This window comes from Arvicanthis niloticus, chromosome X (genome assembly GCF_011762505.2).
Source record: "Arvicanthis niloticus isolate mArvNil1 chromosome X, mArvNil1.pat.X, whole genome shotgun sequence".
In the NCBI taxonomy this organism is placed as follows: domain Eukaryota; kingdom Metazoa; phylum Chordata; class Mammalia; order Rodentia; family Muridae; genus Arvicanthis; species Arvicanthis niloticus.
The window spans coordinates 16,734,397-16,750,927 of record NC_047679.1 but is presented as its reverse complement, the minus strand read 5'-3'; the positions used below and the strand labels follow the sequence as shown (position 1 = coordinate 16,750,927).

The window sequence follows — 16,531 nt, the reverse complement described above, 5'->3', positions numbered from 1 at the left end:
GCGAGTATGTGCAAGCTTCATGGTGATAGCATAACAATACGTGATCATCATCCCAAGTGGTAAACTGAAGTAACAAACAGTTCGGAGGATGATCCCCTGAAACTCTTGTGCCTAAGTAAAACCTCCAGGGTGTGAACTGGATCAACCCCAGAGCCCACACTCCAGCCCCTGTCATACAGATAACATATGAAACAAGACAGGAAAACCCCACCCTCATTTACCCTCCAACCTAACCAAAGCATCTTTCCCACAGAGTTGCCTGAATTACCATTAGCACATCCCCAACTAGTGCCTCTCTCCATGGGCTCCACAGCAGGGAAGGGGTCATAAGTAGGAGGCAGAGGCCAGAGGTGAGCACAAGGTCTTTTATGAGGCATCAAATATACATTCTTATATACAAGGAGGGAAAAAGACAATGTCTGAACCCCAGCTCCTCTCCATACAGTCCCTCCCACCAACGCCCTCCCACAACCCCAAGCCCCAGGGACCCTTTGACATAGAGGGCCCATCTGTCTGTCTGTATTGCAGCCCATACTGGACAGGGGAGAGAAAGGCAGGGACTGTGAAAGGAGCTGAATGTAGGGCAAGAAGAGGAGCTGGGACTTGTAAAAAATATATTTATAATAAATAAACAGGGCTGCAAAAGGGCTGGAGAGGCAGTGGAGATTTGGATGAACAAGAGGGGCTTGGGCATTCTGGCTCACAGCCCCTGCTCTGATGGCTTCAATCTCTGCCTCAGGAAGGACATCTTGGGCTCAGGGTGGTCCTTTGGGAGTCTTTCCCCAGGGCTGATGCTGGGTGCCTTGCCCCAGTGAGATATGAGTGGGTGATATCTGTAAAGTGCACTGTCTTCAGTTGAAGGTGGGAAAAATAGAAGGAAGGGGGGGCATGCAATATGGGTGAGGGAGGGCAGTACCCTTCTCATCCCAGACCTGAGCACCCCCCTCCCCTGCCTCCAAAGTAAAAACCTGTCTGGACTTTGATCAGGATAAGAACATTGCAGGGCAAGGCAAGTTCCTGAAGCCATAGAGGTCTGGGCTGGGGCCTATTAGGAGAGAGGGCACAGACTGGCTCAACAGAGGAAGCACTGCCCTCAGTGGGGGCCAGCACAAGCAGGGTTTCACCCACGGAGTGCACTGACGGTCTGCGTGTCCTCCAGCAGGCAGAAAGACACATGGAGGTGTGTGGCGAGGCCCTGAGGTCAGAGAGAGGGCTGCGCCAGCTGAGGTTTGGCCACAGCTCTACAGAGCTCTCTCCTAGCCCCACACAGCCAGAGGAGCTCTGGGGAAAGCCTTCACCGCTGCAGCTCCAGAAGCCTGCCTTCTCCACCAGCTTGCAAGGAAGTTCACATTTGCCCAGAGGTCTGAGGTCACCAACTGGACCTCCAGGGACAAGAAAGAGGAGAGGAAGACAGGAACAGGAGGATGAGGGCTGCCAAGAGGCCCTTACCACTTCCCAGCACTGCAGTGCCCTACGCTCAGGCTGCAAGTGGCAAGGGCCCTCCAATCTGAAAGGAAACCCCATGGCAACTGCTGGGGGTTGGAAGAAGGGTCTGGAGATACAGAGGAAGTGGAAAGAAGGACACTGCTGAGTGTATATATATTTTGAAAAAAAAACCGAGGAAGGAGAGAGGGGCAAGGTCCCTCTCCTGTGGATTTCCCCAGACTATCATGTTCCCTAGTACACTCATCCCATTCCTCAGACCACAGTGCTGATCCGGCTTGGCTTGGCCTTGGGGTTTGCACTGGGTGGATTAGCCGTGCCAGGGGGCCCAGAGGCGTGCAGTGGGCCATGGGGGGAGGTGGGTGGTAGGGGTGAATGTGGGGTGTGAGGTGAGGGTGGGGGCAGGGGTGGGTAGGAAGGGTGAGGTGGGATGGGTGAGTGTGGTGACAGTGGTGATTGGGGGTGGTGAGGGTGGGAGTAGGATCCCCCTGGTGGCCGGGACCCAGGGCCCCCAGCTGCACCTGCTGCTGGCATCATCTGTGGGTGGTGACTGAAGATGAAGTGCTTGGGGCCCTGTTTATGGGCAGGAGGGTGCTGTGGAGCAGGACTGTACAGGGGTAATGGGGATGTGGGCTGGTGCAAGGGGTGGCGGCCATGTGGAGCAAACTGAGGGTGTCCTCCAGCCCCTCGTCTTGGGGCTCTGCCTGGCCGGCCCAAGGTATAATGCTGGGGTCCTGGAACTGGGCCATGGGCATGGAAATGTCGATGTGGCCCCACAGGGGGGGCTGAGGCAGGTGGTGGTGGAATGGAGCCCAGCTGGGGCAGGGGTGGAGGCTGCTGAGGGGGTGGAGGCAGAGGGGGTTGCTGGGGTGGGAGGTAGGGTGGTGGGGCAGGGCCCGGTCCTTGGCAATACTGGGCATGCAGGGCCTGGAGCTTGGACTGCCCATCAGGTAGCACCCCCAGGCCACCATGGCTGTGACCATGGTGGTGGTGGTGATGGTGGTGGTGGGTGGAGGAAGCAGATGAAGACGAGGCAGAGGCCTGGCCTGTTGGCGGTGGTGGCATCTGGAAGGGCCCTTTGCCTCTCTTGCTTCCAAATAGGGACCCCAGGAAAGATGAGGAGTTGGAGACTGGCCTCTGGCTCTTGTACTCCTCTGGCGGCGGGGGTGGGGGCGGAGGTGGCATCCTCTGGTGAGGGCGTGGACTGCTAATAACAGACCCCTAAAAGGGGGGAGGGGGGGAAGTCAGGCCAGTCTAAATATCCTAAGCCCCCAACCCTAAATTCCACCCCTGTCCCTGAAGCTGGAGCAACAGGGATCCCAAAGTAACAGTGGAAACCAAACAGCAGTCCTGTATCTGTGGCCAGCTCTGCTCTCAAGCTCTGTTGCCACATCCACTAGCTCAGATGAACCTCAGAGGGCAGAGGAAAAATCAGTAGGACTTCCTTCATATGACCATTTCTCAGGCCAAGAAAATGTTAGGCCTAGAGAGGCAGAGTGACTGGCTCAGGGTCAAAAAAGCAGGATATGGAGGTTAAAGTTTCTTGAGGCCCAAATCCAAGGGCATCCCTATTTGGAGTTGGCCCTGGGGTTGAGAAGGGGCATGGGAGAGTGGAAGACAGACTGAGAGACAGGCAGAGTGAGGACAGACAGAGTTGAGGACAGATGGAGAAAGTGGTTGGCTGGGAGAGGCAGCCATATGGTTCCCAGCACGGAAGAGGGTCCCCCTCCTCCTCTGGGGCTCTATGGCCAGGGCAGGGCTCATGCAGAAATGAGTGGGGCAGGAGCTGACACTTACTTCGATGGTGCTGTCCAGCGATCCCACGCTGTTGCGCCGCCCCCGCTTCCCTGCACCCACAAGCAAGGAGCCCAGCGTCAGAGCAGCAACCCTCCCTCCCCACCCTGCTGGGCTCCAGAGCTGGGCACCAGGCCTAGGTCCCTCCCAGGGACAGACACCCCATTGCCCCCTTCCCCCATTGAAGAGGGGGGAGGTAGGGAGGAAGAGCGGTTGAGAAGGAGGAAAGAAAGGAGGAAAAGATGGAGGAAAGGCAGTAAAGGAGAGACAGAAGAGGGAAGAGGAGAGGGGCTGAGTTTGTGGCCCCACTTCATACTCCCTGGCAGAAACCCTGGGCCCCACCTGTTCTGACCTGGCTACCAGGCCCCCTGTGGCATAGTTCCCAGGGCTCTGAATGGTGTGTGTGTGTGTGTGTGTGTGTGTGTGTGTGTGTGTGTGTGTGTGTGTGTTGGAGGAAGGCTGACAGCCAGTGACAGGAAGCTAAGAGGACATCTGGTCCCGCATCTCCCCAGCCAGGACAGGGGTCCAGAACACTTACCTGCATCAGAGAGGTCTCGCAGGGAACTACTGAGTGCACCCCGCTTGAGCCCATCGCCTGCCCCATAAGTGTCCTCCAGACTACTGCGGGCCAGAGTCCCATTCACTGAGTCCTTGGCACCTCCAGGCTGTGAGGCATTAGGCCGCATCATACCTTTCTGCTTCTCCAGCTCAGCTGGGTAGCAAGTGAAAAAAAAATGGGCAAAGGTCAAGAAGAGCATTAAGAAAGAGCCCACCTGGTTGACTATAGCCTTCCTCTTTTTTTTCCTCCCTCCTTCTGGTCCCCAGGCTTCCTGCCCACTCCCACCCTCTAGTAGTAATTGTTCCCCCTAAACTGAAACTCTATCTTCAAAGCTCCTTAGGTGCCTAACCCATCCTATGCCACCTACTTCTTTTTCCTCCCTTCCTATAAGTGTAAGTGCCTACTCTCTCTGCTCCCTTTTCATCTTCTCATCCTTCATTTTTTTTACCCTTTTGTGTTGCTTTGCAACACATGGCTCACAGTAAGGATGGGAAGGCCCTTCTAACCTATGGTGAAGGACACTCCTTTTAAAGTTCACTCAGTTCTCAAATGCCTTGCTTCAGAGCAGAGGAGCTCTTGGAAGAGCAAGGACATGAAACTGATTAGAAATAAACCCTCTAGTATATGCCGGACAGTATGCTGGGGACAGCGTATACTTGATCCCTCTCCACATTCTGAACATCATCTTCATTGTACAGAAGAAACTGAGAATTGAAGAAGTCACAGTTTGCTCAGGGTCAGAAAGTTAAAATCTGTGAAGCCAACATTCTACAAGCAGGTCTATCCTACTCTCCTGGCTCCCCTCTACCCCAAGTGAGGTCAGGGAAACTCTGGCCTATCGGCCCTCTTGTTCTCTTGATATGGCTAACCTCTTACACTTCCCCAGGGAGCTCTGGAATCCAGTGAACTGATACTCTGCTTTGCTGAAGACCTATCAAGGAACTGACTACTGCTTCTCTTTCTCTCTGCCTTCTTTCTCCTTGATGTTATGTTACTTAGCTGGGACTGCTTAGCTTAGAGAAGAAAAGATAAAAGCAAAGACCTGGAAAGCATTAGGAAGAATGATATAATTACTATTTTCCATTGTATATGACCAAACCAACTTGGTGCAGCCCCCAGGGATTGACTGGATCTCAGCTCAGGAACTGATATTGGGGAGAGAAGAGGAGACAGGGAATGGTATTTGTTGGACATCATGGATGCACTGGGAGCATTTTTGCATCTCCCTTCCCTTCTTTTTTTCACTCTTTTATCTTCAACTTCTCCCTTTCTTCTCCTCTTCCTCCTTCCTTTCTCTTTGTAACAGAGACTCAATACATAGCCAAGGCTTGCCTGCAAACTTGAAATATTCCTCAGCCTCCCTAGTGCTGAGATTACAGGTGTGCAACCACTGTACTTGGCTCCTTGTCAAACTCTGTGAAGATTTCTTTATCTCTGTTTCATCTAAAGAAAGGTGCAGAGGGCGACAGAACTCACCTGTTTGCTCAAATAACTAGTAGCATACATAAAATCTGAAGCTACAGTCCTATCTCCTATGCCCTGAATCTTCTTTCTGATAACATTTAATAGAAGGAAGAGTTGACTCATGATTAAAGGATGGGTTTGGAGGCCACAGCATAGACTCTCAATGAGTGGAATAATAATCTGAGGTTAGAAAGTAATGACCCTCTTGTCACAGAAAGCATTCAGGCAGAAACTGAAGGGTTTCTGAAATAAGGGTAGGGAGGTTGGACAAGCTAGCTCTATGGTTCCCAGAAGACAGGATTCTTGGTGCTTGTGAAGCACTATATTAGGAGAGGGGAAGTAGTAGTTACTCACATTCCACACGGTACTTCTCCATCTCCTGCACCTCAGCAATGGACTCCCGCAGGTCAGAGGTAAAGCGTAGCCTGTCTTGGAGGCTAGGAGCATTAAAGATGATGAGGACTTTTCGTTCCCCTCCAGGTACCGCAGACAGTAACTTGATCCCAAACTGATAATCTGTAGCAATGAGAAGAGAAAGAAGTTGGATATTTCTGTCAACTTCGAATCAAAGTGGATAAGACAAGAAACTGAGAGATGATACAACCCCCCTACACACACACACACACACACACACACACACACACACACACACACTACTGCCAACCATCTCTGAGACAGAGTCACACTGTTTGGCTAGGCTAATCTCAAACCCCTGGGCTCAAGTAACTTTTCTTTCTCTTCTTCTCAAACGCTGTTCTACAAAAATACATCATCCTGTCCATCTTGAAGATGATTTCTGTAGCACCCAACTCTGAAATGCCTTTTCTGTGCTCAAGCATCTTCAGTGGTTTCCTTTTGTCCCCAAACTCCTGGTAACCATGGCAACCTCATTCCTTATACTCCAAGATGTAAAGGCAAATAGAATTCTGAATTGCTTTCTAGAAATCTTTTCCTTCGTCTCTGCCTCTCACAATGACTCTACTCTCTTGAATGATACTCAATCATGCTCTTCTCAATACAGAACTTCTAAGCACAGTGTGACTGCCACTTCTTCTGCCCATTAAGGAACACACAAACATTGTTGTTCTGTGTTCTCCAGGAGCCACACCCAACTCATACTCCATTCTAGTCTTCCTTTCATCCTTGAACCAGTAGATACTTTGGGGACTTTAACCCAGCTATAGAGGACTTCAGTGGCTGGCAGCTAGTATAGATGAAGGATAAGCATGGGCTCTGATAAACCCCTGGGATGGATGCTAGGGTTCAAGGGGGGACTCACATGAATTCTGGAAGAGCTGCATATGCATTTCCACCAAGGGGAAGGACTGACGAAAGCTGTATGTCACCAAGATCTTCTTCTTCTGGAAAATTTTGGTGACCTTTGGCGAACAATGGTGGGAAAAAGATAAGAGGCAGAGTTTAGGGTGGGGGATTTCCAAATGATACCCATTTCTAGTAACCATCTTCCCCACCTATTCCTCGTAACAAGCATATTCACATAAGCACATATACCCACAAGGAAGAACTGAAACTTTAGGATCGGAGAGGTGGGAGAGAATGCAAGTTTGTGACATCATGACCATGCACAACAAGCATTTGCAACTCTTAAAGGAACTACATGAATGTTGGTTCCTCCAGGAAGCCTGTCCTAATACCTCACATAGATTTCTGTTTCCATCTTCTGAGCTTCCAGGGCATTGCTTTCGTGCCTCTTCCCTTGTCAGACTTTATGGTAGTTCTAAATATGTAATTGCCCCTGCTGGCCTGGAGGGCAGGGGGATTGGTGGGTCTAGTTTTCAGGTTTTCTCAGTTACCCCAACTCCCACCATCCAAAACTAGCTTATAATGGCAACCTCTGCCTAGCCTTTGAACAGCACTAACAACCTCTCAAACACCAAAAGTCTTTAGCAAGTATTTAAGCATTTTAGATTCACCACTAACATAAGCTTGGACAATCTGCAAGTGGCTATTTTATTCCATGTATTTTGTATGCTGTGAAATGAAACCTGGGTCCAGACAATTGCTCTATCATTAAGCTACAGCCCTATCCCCTACAAATGGCTCTTCAAACAAAGGTTTGGTTTAGGTTGATTACAGTGCACAATGGTATCAAACATTTTCTAGCAGTGGTGCGGACAAGACCTCTATCATGTAGTCCAGTCGGATCTCAACATTCTGTTCCTTTTGCCTCCACCTCCCAAATGCTTAGATTACAGGGGTTTATCAGCACACAATGTTGCAAAACATATATTAGGCCATTTGTTTGTGAGTTCCTGAGTACAAGGGCTGAGTCTGATTTATCCCCATGTACTCAGTGTCTAGCACAGAGCTAGATAAAGCAGGGGTGTTGTGCATGAAGGACATCTAACAGGGACTCAGCACCCACGAGTCAAAATCAAAATCACGTCTGATTTGAGAGGGGATCATCTCTTCCCCCCTCTTCTCTCTTATGTTGCTAGGAATGGAACCCAAATCCTTGCATATGCTAAACAAGCACTCCACTGCTGAATTGCATTGCATTGCCAGGCACTGACTTCCTGTTTCATCCTCTTTGACAACTCTAGGAGATAAGGATTAGCACCACTTCCTGAAGCAAGCCACTAAGGTTTGGAGAGGGTGTTGGAGGTATGTGGTCTAAAGCCATGATTCTTAACTAGAGATGACTTTGACCCCTGCTGCCATAGGATACACAGAACAACATCTGGAGAAGACATTGATTTCTTTTCTTGTGTTCCTTTTCTTCCCTGAAGATGTTCCCACCCTTTCCCACCCTTCCCTCTCTGTCTTTTTTTTTTTTTTTTTTTTTTTTTGGCTCTTCTCTGGAGAACACATTTTTGGTTGAAGGTTTACTGATGCCTTCTAGTAGGCACCCCAGGGTGCTGCTAAACATACTACAACACACAAGACAGGCCCTTGAAAGAAAGAATTGCCTTGCCTCAAAATATGAACAGGAGTGCCAAGATGGAAAAACACTAATGTGAAGAAGAAAAGACCAAGAAAGGAACAAGACTATTATTCTCAGGAGGACTGTCTCAGAGCAGAGGAAGAATATTTGCTCTTTGTGATCCCAAGAAACAGTGGAGAATGTAGAGGAAGCGGTGAACCACACCAGGAGGCAGATTCTAGCCAGCTGTGTTGACACGCACCTTTAATTCTAGCCAAGAGGCAGAGGCAGGTAGATTTCTGTGAGTTTGAGGTTAGCCTGGTGTACAGAGTGAATTACAGGACAGCCAGAACTATTCGGAGTCTTTATTTTAAAAACAAAACAAAACAAAACAAAAAACCAACCCCTCCCCCCAAAATAACCAGATTCTAGTAGTCAGGGCTAAGCCAACTTGGAGAGTATAGCTCTTGCCTAGGAAATCCTGAAAAATCCCTTTTGATCTGTAGAATCTTATAAATCCTATCACTAAACGATGAGTACATCTGTACCAGTGATGTTCTTTGTTTTAATCACTTCCAACATCAAGAAAACAGGTTCACACAGCCACAGATTCACCCTCTGTGCTACCGCAGTGGACAGGGACATTTCCTACTGCTTCCCAGATTACAAGTTTATTATTAGCCCCCTGGTCCTCACATTTTCTGTCCCTGTGTGGCTCTCACATCAAAATGAAGGGAAAGGAGGGACAGAGATGGGCTATACCTTACTGAAGACCATGCAGATGTGTAGGAGGAGCTAAGGTGGGAGGAGCAAAGAGAGGAAGAGGAGGAGTAAGAGAGGAAGAGAAGGAAGAGGAGGAGCTAAGAGAAAGATGGAGAACAAGAGAGGGGCACTTGGAGGCTGATGTTCGCTTGTCTGTAGCAGTCAAAGGTAGTTGGTATATCTAAGTTGGGGATTGGGTTACACCTCTGATTGTAAGGGGATTGTAAGGGCATCTTGTTATTGATCATTACTAAATATATAAGCCTTTGAATAATCTAAGCATTAGAGTCTCATCTGTACCAAGCCCGTGTGGTGGCAGGATGGTCCAGGCACTGCCCAGCCTTGCAGAGACAGCGTGGGAGATTGGCAGAGCCATCTCCCACACTGGCATCTCGTGGGTGGCAGGGCTGCTGCTTCTGGCTAGCTGTTTCTAGCTGCGGTGCCCACGTGGCCTCCGACCACTGAACATGGCAGCTGAGCTAGCCAGAGCTGCCGCAGCTTAGATAGTTGGCTTGACCTGAGGCTGCTTTTTAAATAATTACAACAACACAGATAGTATGCTGGGGCATTGTACCAACCATACTGGACACACCATGGTTTGCACTAGACCCAGCAGCTCTGCTGACTATCTCCCTCCCATTTCCTTCTGTACAATGCCCATACCACAAGGAGGTCATTGAAGAGGAAGACCTCCCGCTGGTGCAGCCCCAGCCTCTGGGGGCGGTTTGGATCTGGCACCTCATAGAGCTGGCAGCAGCAAACCAGTCGACGGTGAGGGAGCGACAGGACCTGGACAGGTGTGGAAAAGTAGTGGTCAGCAAGGCCTCCCCATCGGTTTCAGGCCTCTGGTACCTCAACAAGGCATATCTGTCACTCTGACACAAAGAACATGAACAACTAAGTCCTGTAAGCTTTTCTGCTAACTTGTTTTTGTCCCTCTAGAACCTTCTGTCTGAAGTGTCTTTCTTGCTCAGCCGTCTTTCACATCACAAATCCCAAGTTATTTTCCAAGAAGCCTTTCAGACTTCCCTTGACTTAAAATGGCCTCTCCCTGCTTTCTGTTCCCCTAAATTACACTAGGAGGCAGAAGTATTATTTGTGTCTTTGTCTGGGAACCTCACTAATCTTTGAGTGCCCCTAAAGACAGAGATTATGTCTGATTCAAATCTGTCTCTGGATCCGATCAGTGGTAAGGAATTCATAAATGTTTGCTGGCAATACTATATCTCCTTTTTAGCCACTATAGCTTACCTTTCTTTACTTGGCTATCTTTACATAGATAAAAAGAAAATATTCATACTGCACCTGTGATGGACTTTGCAATATACTAAATGCACTTATATAAAGAAGCTCCCATAATCTGTACCATGATTCCTAAGGAATATCATATTTCCCACTTTATTTTACAGGTAAAGGGAATCTGGGGGTTGGGGGGTGGGGTAGGGGTGGGGGGAGCCGCAGTAACTTACCACACAATGATGCCTCCTACCCTGAAGTCACTTACCGGTTTCTTGCCAACAATCATGCGCTCCACAGCCTGCACCTGGGACACATGGTCATCGTTGGTCCTCAGTTCTCGACCTTGGATGCGCTGGTAGATGCCTACCAGGAGGTCACGGGGGATGTCTTCACCATTGTCAACTCCTACATGGAAAGTATAACAAAGGAATATGTCCCATCAATATAGAGGGTAGGCAGTAGGGGGTTCTCTATAATACCCCACATCCAGGCATAGGGATAAGACGTGCTTTTCAACAAAACAGCCAATCGCTTTTTTTGTAGGGTAGGGATTTTGTCTAAATGACTTGTAACACACTGTAATTAAGGCACCCAGGTACTACTTTTTATCTTCCTTTTTGCCCCTCTTAACTGGGAATAGTACTTTCAAATGATATACAGAGTTATTAAGAGTCTGGGTGGGTTGGCATGTCTACTGATGTCGTGGTTTCAGAAATGAATCTAGCAAGACTGTAAATATTCAATCCCATCAACTCCTTTCCAAAACATATATCCTAAGGGATTATTCAGAAATATTTGTGAAATTGATGTGGAAGAATGTTCACCAAGTAGTATTTATGGAGAAATTCTGAAACAGCTTAATTTCTAACAGTAGAGGAATAGTTAAGTAAAGGATAGTTTATCTATAAACGTGATGTTTACCAAAATATTTCAATAGTGTGAGAAAATTCTTATAGCAAGTTAAGTGGCCAGGCAGTGGTGGCGCACGCCTTTAAATCCCAGCATTTGGGAGGCAGAGGCAGGTGGATTTCTGAGTTCAAGGCCAGACTGGTCTACAGAGTGAGTTCCAGGACAGCCAGGGCTATACAGAGAAACCCTGTCTCAAAAAACAAAAAACAAAAGCAAGTTAAGTGAAAGCCAGAGAGATGACTGAGCAGGTAAGGTTGCCTGCTGCCAAGTCTGACAGCTTGAGTTCCATCCCTAGAATCTATTTGGTGGAAGAAGAGAACCACTTCTTGCAAGTTGTCTTCTGACCTCCACATGAACAATTATGGCATGTGTATGTCCACATCTATAGCATGTACAAATACACCACACAAATAAAATAGATGTAATGAAAAATAATTTTGGCACTGCTGAGCATTAAACTCAGGACCTCGTGATAGCCCCCATGTTCCTCATTCCTAAAATAAACATGTATTACTTTCATTTGTTTGTTTGCTTATTTATTCAATAACTGAAGGAAATACATAGTCATATGTGTACACGCATGCATACATGCACACACACACACACACACGCACACACAATCATCTCTCCAAGTCAGATTAATAAAATGAAATTGCCAGATGCCTTTAGTCCCAGCACTCGGGAGGCAGAGGCAGACAGATCTCTGAGTTGGTCTACAGAGCAAGTTCTAGAATAGCCCCTATCTTGAAAAACAAACAAACACACATTCCTCCATATCCATGAGAGATTGGTTCCAAGATCTTCTATCAATACCCAAATCCAAAGATGCTCCTGTCTCACATATAAAGTTGTATAGTCAAGTATGGTTGCCAAGTGGTAAGGTGTTGGTCTCAAAAACTGGGGGAGTATTTTCATATAGCCTACATAACATCTGTTACTTTAACTCATCTCTATATTACTTACAATACCTACTTCAATGTTAATGCCATGTAAACAATGGTTTTACTATATTATTTAGGGAATAATAACAAGAAAAATGGTTGTACATGTTCAGTACAGACCCAGGTCGTTGTTGGTTTTTTCCCAGAACTTTTCAATCTACAGTTGGTTGAATTCATGGATGCAGACCTCAGAGATATGGAAGACTGACTGTATATTTGGTGAGCATATATATATGGATGAATGAATGATGGCAAGATTACAGGAAATAGCTCTGGCTGCCCTTTGATCTAATTTCCCATCTTAAGTCTACCATCTTTCTCCACTCTTGACTGTGTGCTGAATGAAATTTTCTCCCTCTTCTTTTTAAGGCTTCTGCTAGGGAAAAAAAAAATGACTTCTCCTTCAGAATTACTATACTTTTCCCCTGGACAGGTGCTAAAGGTCCATTCTTCTCCCTGCTGCCTTTATCACCTTAGCTGCCAGACAGCTTAAAGCCTTCAACTACGTGTTTATGACAGTCAACAACTTTGTCTTGTTTGCCCCATCTCTAGTTCCCTCTTTCTTTGCTTTTGAAATAATCGCAATATCTGTGTCACTTTAAGTAGGCTGCTTTTTGGTGAGAGCTAGGGCTTGACATCAACACAATAAACCAAGAGAAAAGATCAGAGTGACACCATTTATCTGGCACAGGAGGATCTCAGATAGTGGATCCATCTGACCTTCCCAAGTGTTCGACTATCCTATCTCAGTTGTTTCTCTTAAGAACTTCACATTTTCTTCCCCCTGAGCCTTTGTTGTTCTTTCTGCTAAGTGAGTCCTCCTCAATTTTCAGTCTGTCACCTTTAAGGCTCACCATAAAGAACAAGCCCTCCAGGAAGTCTGTAGGAGGTGATTGCTCTAGTTGTCTTTTGCCCCCTTTGACATCGCTGTTTGCTTTCTGTCTTACCTTGGTTATCTAGGTACTACATTTCAATCTCTCTAGCAAGCTGGAAGAGCTCTCAGAAAAAGACTATAGCAGCCTCCCCTCCATTGTCCTTTGTACTCATTTTACTTGGTATACATTAAGCATCCAGTAAGTGTCCACTGGCTGGGTGGTTTGGTTGGCTAAATGAATAAACAAATGGAGAAAAGGGTATCTAAAGTAATCAAATGAGTCTTTGTAGGTATAAGTAGGGAAGACAAGGAGAGAGATAACAAGGAATAGATGAAGGAATAATTGAGTGAGTCAAGCAGTTTAAGAGCTAGGCTGTTTTGTGAGCAAGAGTCATAGTCTTTTTTTTTTTTTTTTTTTCAGAGTCATATTCTATAGCCTGAGTCAATTCTTAGTAAATAGTTGATCTGGGGGTGAGTACACAGACAGACAAATGTTTTTCTTTACAGCACTGGAAATCAAACTCAGAGCCTTGCACATGCTAGGTAAGCATTCAACTGCTGAGTTTACCACACAGCCTGGCAAATAACTTTTGATAAATTTGAGTGAATTAATAAGTGAATGCCCTGGGGAAGTCCAGCCATGAGATAAAGTGACATAGAAAAAGGCTAATTTATAAGGACATCTGGGATCTCTCTCACCCCACTTCCATCTCTACCCTCTTTCCTTTTCTCAGATTATGTGCAAGAAAAATAGATGGGAAATTCTGGTCACCTCTCAGGTTCTTAATGAAGTCATCCAGCTTCATCTTGCGCTCAGCCTTGACACTGGGGCTATACATATCGGTATTGAGGAGGATGATGGCAAAAGCAAGGATGAAGATGGTGTCTGGGTTCCGGAACTGGCGAACGAGGGCAGGGTTACAGACACAGTACCGCTGGCTGTGAGACAAGAAGGGTTAAGTCCAGACTTAGGTGCCAGCAATTTCCACCTACCCACCCAGGTTGCCATCACAAACCCTTTCCTTCAAGAAACACTCCCTAAGCATTTGGAGTCTGTCCTTTTCATTTGAAAAGGCATCATCATGAAAAATCATAACCACTACCTTCTTGGAACTTTTCCAGGAGATTTATGTACATTGTCTTATGCAATTTATCACAGTACTACATGGATGCTATTTCCTCGTTTCTTTCTGCCTGTAGTCCTGAGGATTAAGCCTTGGGCCTTGAGCATGCTAAGCATATGCTCTACCACTGAACTACACCTCCAACTCCCAAGCTGTCCTATTTTACACAGGAAATAATGAAGGCTTGAAGTGGTAAGGTAACTTGCCCAGGCAATAGAGCTGGTGAATGGTAAAGCCGGGATGAAAAAAAGCAATCATGTGGCCTCAAAGCAAATCTTCCTCCACCTCTCCCGACAAAAGCTCCAAAGGGGTAGAGCAAGAGTCAGCCCCAGCTCTGTCTGATCTTCAAAGCATTTAGAGCTAAGCATAGATAATATGGAGTTAGATACACTCAAGTTTAAACCCTGGTTCAGCTAACTTACTCTAATGCCCCTGAATTTTAGATTTGTCACCTACAAAATGAAAATACCAGTAGAAGGATCTACCTCACAGAATGGTAGTCTTTTTTTCCCTTCAGTACTGGGCACAGAAACGAGAGACTCATAGTGATAACAATTGGCAAATGCTCTGTCACTGACTTACACACCCAGATTCATGACTGCTATCATTTATTGCTGATCTTATCACTTATTACTATGCCTATATCTCAGATGCTAGAGCTAGTACTTCATATTCACTGACTCTGAACCTTACAAATGCCTCTTAAGATGGGATTTATCATTTCTGAATTTTTGTTTGTTTGGTTGGGTTTTTTGTTTTTGTTTTTGTTTTTTTTTTTGAGACAGGGTCTCTCAGTATACACTCCAGGCTGTCCTAGAACTCACTATGTAGACCAGGCTGGCCTTGAACTCAGAGATCTACCTGCCTTTTCCTCACCAAACCAGACCTTTGTTTCTGTTTTATGACGAGAAAATTATAATGCTCAGAGAGTATTGTCTTGTGGAAATAGGGCCCCATGGTAGAAAGGGGAAGCTTCAGGAGTGGGAAGCAGGCACACCTGAAAGCTTCAATGAGTCGCTCCACTTTCTGGGCCTCACCCTGAACTCGGATATGGGATTGGAACTTCCTGAGTGCATCGTCCAAATCCATAGAGGAGAAGTCCATCTCATCCACCACACAGCTGAAGAGTAAAGAAGCAGGGTGGGTGGTGGCAGTCTTCATTTCTCTACACAAACCACCGACTCACCCACTTGCATAAGCAGCCCAAAACTCCCACTGACAGACTCCCACAATTTGGACCTACAACCACAACAAGTATCACACCTGAGGACAGAATGTTTGAAACTCAAGAAAATCGAAGGCACGTGCTCACTACGAGTGCTTTCCCTTAATCTATTCATTTTAGTGATGGGAAACGGAGGCCCAAAGCAAACTATTAGCTGAGCATGCCCTGTCCAGAACCACCCTTAGGAGAGTTTAGGAATAGGGTGAAAAGAAATAAGAGCCTTTTGGAGCAGAGGGGTATGGGAACAGGAAAATCTATTCATATTGTTTTGAAAGTTTATCTGAGCAAAAAAGACAGACTGCCCCTTTCCTCCTCCCTCCTGCCTTTCTTTTTCCAGGAATCCCTGGCCCGCCTGCCCCATGCTGGGGTCCTCACTCCAACACATCTCTGTTGAACTGCTTCTGCCGGTTCCCCAGGAATTCCCCTATCATCTGCCGGCTCAGGCCTTTCCGCTCCAGGATGAAGTGAGCCACTCCCACAGGAGTGTCTGACAGGAAGCCTCGCTCGATCAAATACTGGATACCTTTCTCTGGCTTCCTGCAGAGAGAGAGAAGGTAGATAATATAGTTGTTCCTCTAGAACTGTACCTGGTCCTATTTCTAAAACTGATTCAGAGTTGGATTAACCAGGGCTTCAGAGAGCCAAGGATAGATCATGTGGTCAATTCCTTCAGGGTACAGATGAAAACATTGCAGCACAAGAAGAAACTACTTTCCCATTTCAGAGTTTCGCAATTCCAAGGTATCCTTACACTAATTTCCTCTTTTACCTGAGGCATACCACAGTTAGAAAAAAAAAAAAGAAAAAAAAAAAAGAGGATGTTCTCTGCAGGAATTATCATAGGCCCAGCAAATCAGTCTTGTAGAGGGGGCCTGAGTTCTAGACCAAGACTGCTTCCCTGAGTCACAGACCCTCAGGACAGGGAAGAAGTAAAGAGGTTACTTTGTTCTATGTCCTACATCATACCCAGCCTCTGTGACTGTTTCCACAGACAAGACACTTCCAATGTTTTTGGAGAGTGGGGCCAAAAACCTCTTGGTTGGACTTGTCCCATATGCAGTCTTAGAAAGGCCTCCATAAAACTAAAATTTGCAAGTTTGGACTTCGATGTTCTTTCGGTTTCTGAGCAATCACTTTCTAACTGCATGGCTTTGGGCAACTTTTACTTCTCCGGGTCTCAGTTCTTTATCTCTCAAATAAGAATATTACTATGAATTTCACTGAAGTTATTGCGAAAGTTAAATGTAGGTGGCAGTGTTTAACAGACTAAAAAGATGTGAAGTCTTACATCAAATGCCTTCCATTCTATCTAA

General features: G+C 46.5%; 1 protein-coding gene across 7 annotated transcripts in view; it reads right to left on the bottom strand.

The window, feature by feature from the left end:
* Positions 1-351: 351 nt before the first annotated feature.
* Iqsec2 (IQ motif and Sec7 domain ArfGEF 2) overlaps positions 352-16,531 on the bottom strand; it is an 83,847-nt gene continuing 67,667 nt past the window's right edge. For 6 of the 7 annotated variants that reach the window (XM_076918343.1, XM_034485470.2, XM_076918347.1 and 3 more), the window contains 10 exons: positions 15,594-15,755; positions 14,991-15,113; positions 13,642-13,808; positions 10,411-10,550; positions 9,570-9,695; positions 6,540-6,639; positions 5,615-5,776; positions 3,776-3,949; positions 3,241-3,290; positions 352-2,664 (listed from right to left, as the gene is read on the bottom strand). In XM_076918343.1, the coding sequence (XP_076774458.1) occupies positions 1,699-2,664; positions 3,241-3,290; positions 3,776-3,949; positions 5,615-5,776; positions 6,540-6,639; positions 9,570-9,695; positions 10,411-10,550; positions 13,642-13,808; positions 14,991-15,113; positions 15,594-15,755 (2,170 nt within the window). In that variant the 3' untranslated portion in view covers positions 352-1,698. The remainder of the gene's footprint in view (positions 2,665-3,240; positions 3,291-3,775; positions 3,950-5,614; positions 5,777-6,539; positions 6,640-9,569; positions 9,696-10,410; positions 10,551-13,641; positions 13,809-14,990; positions 15,114-15,593; positions 15,756-16,531) is intronic. The other variant, XM_076918348.1, reaches the window with a different exon arrangement.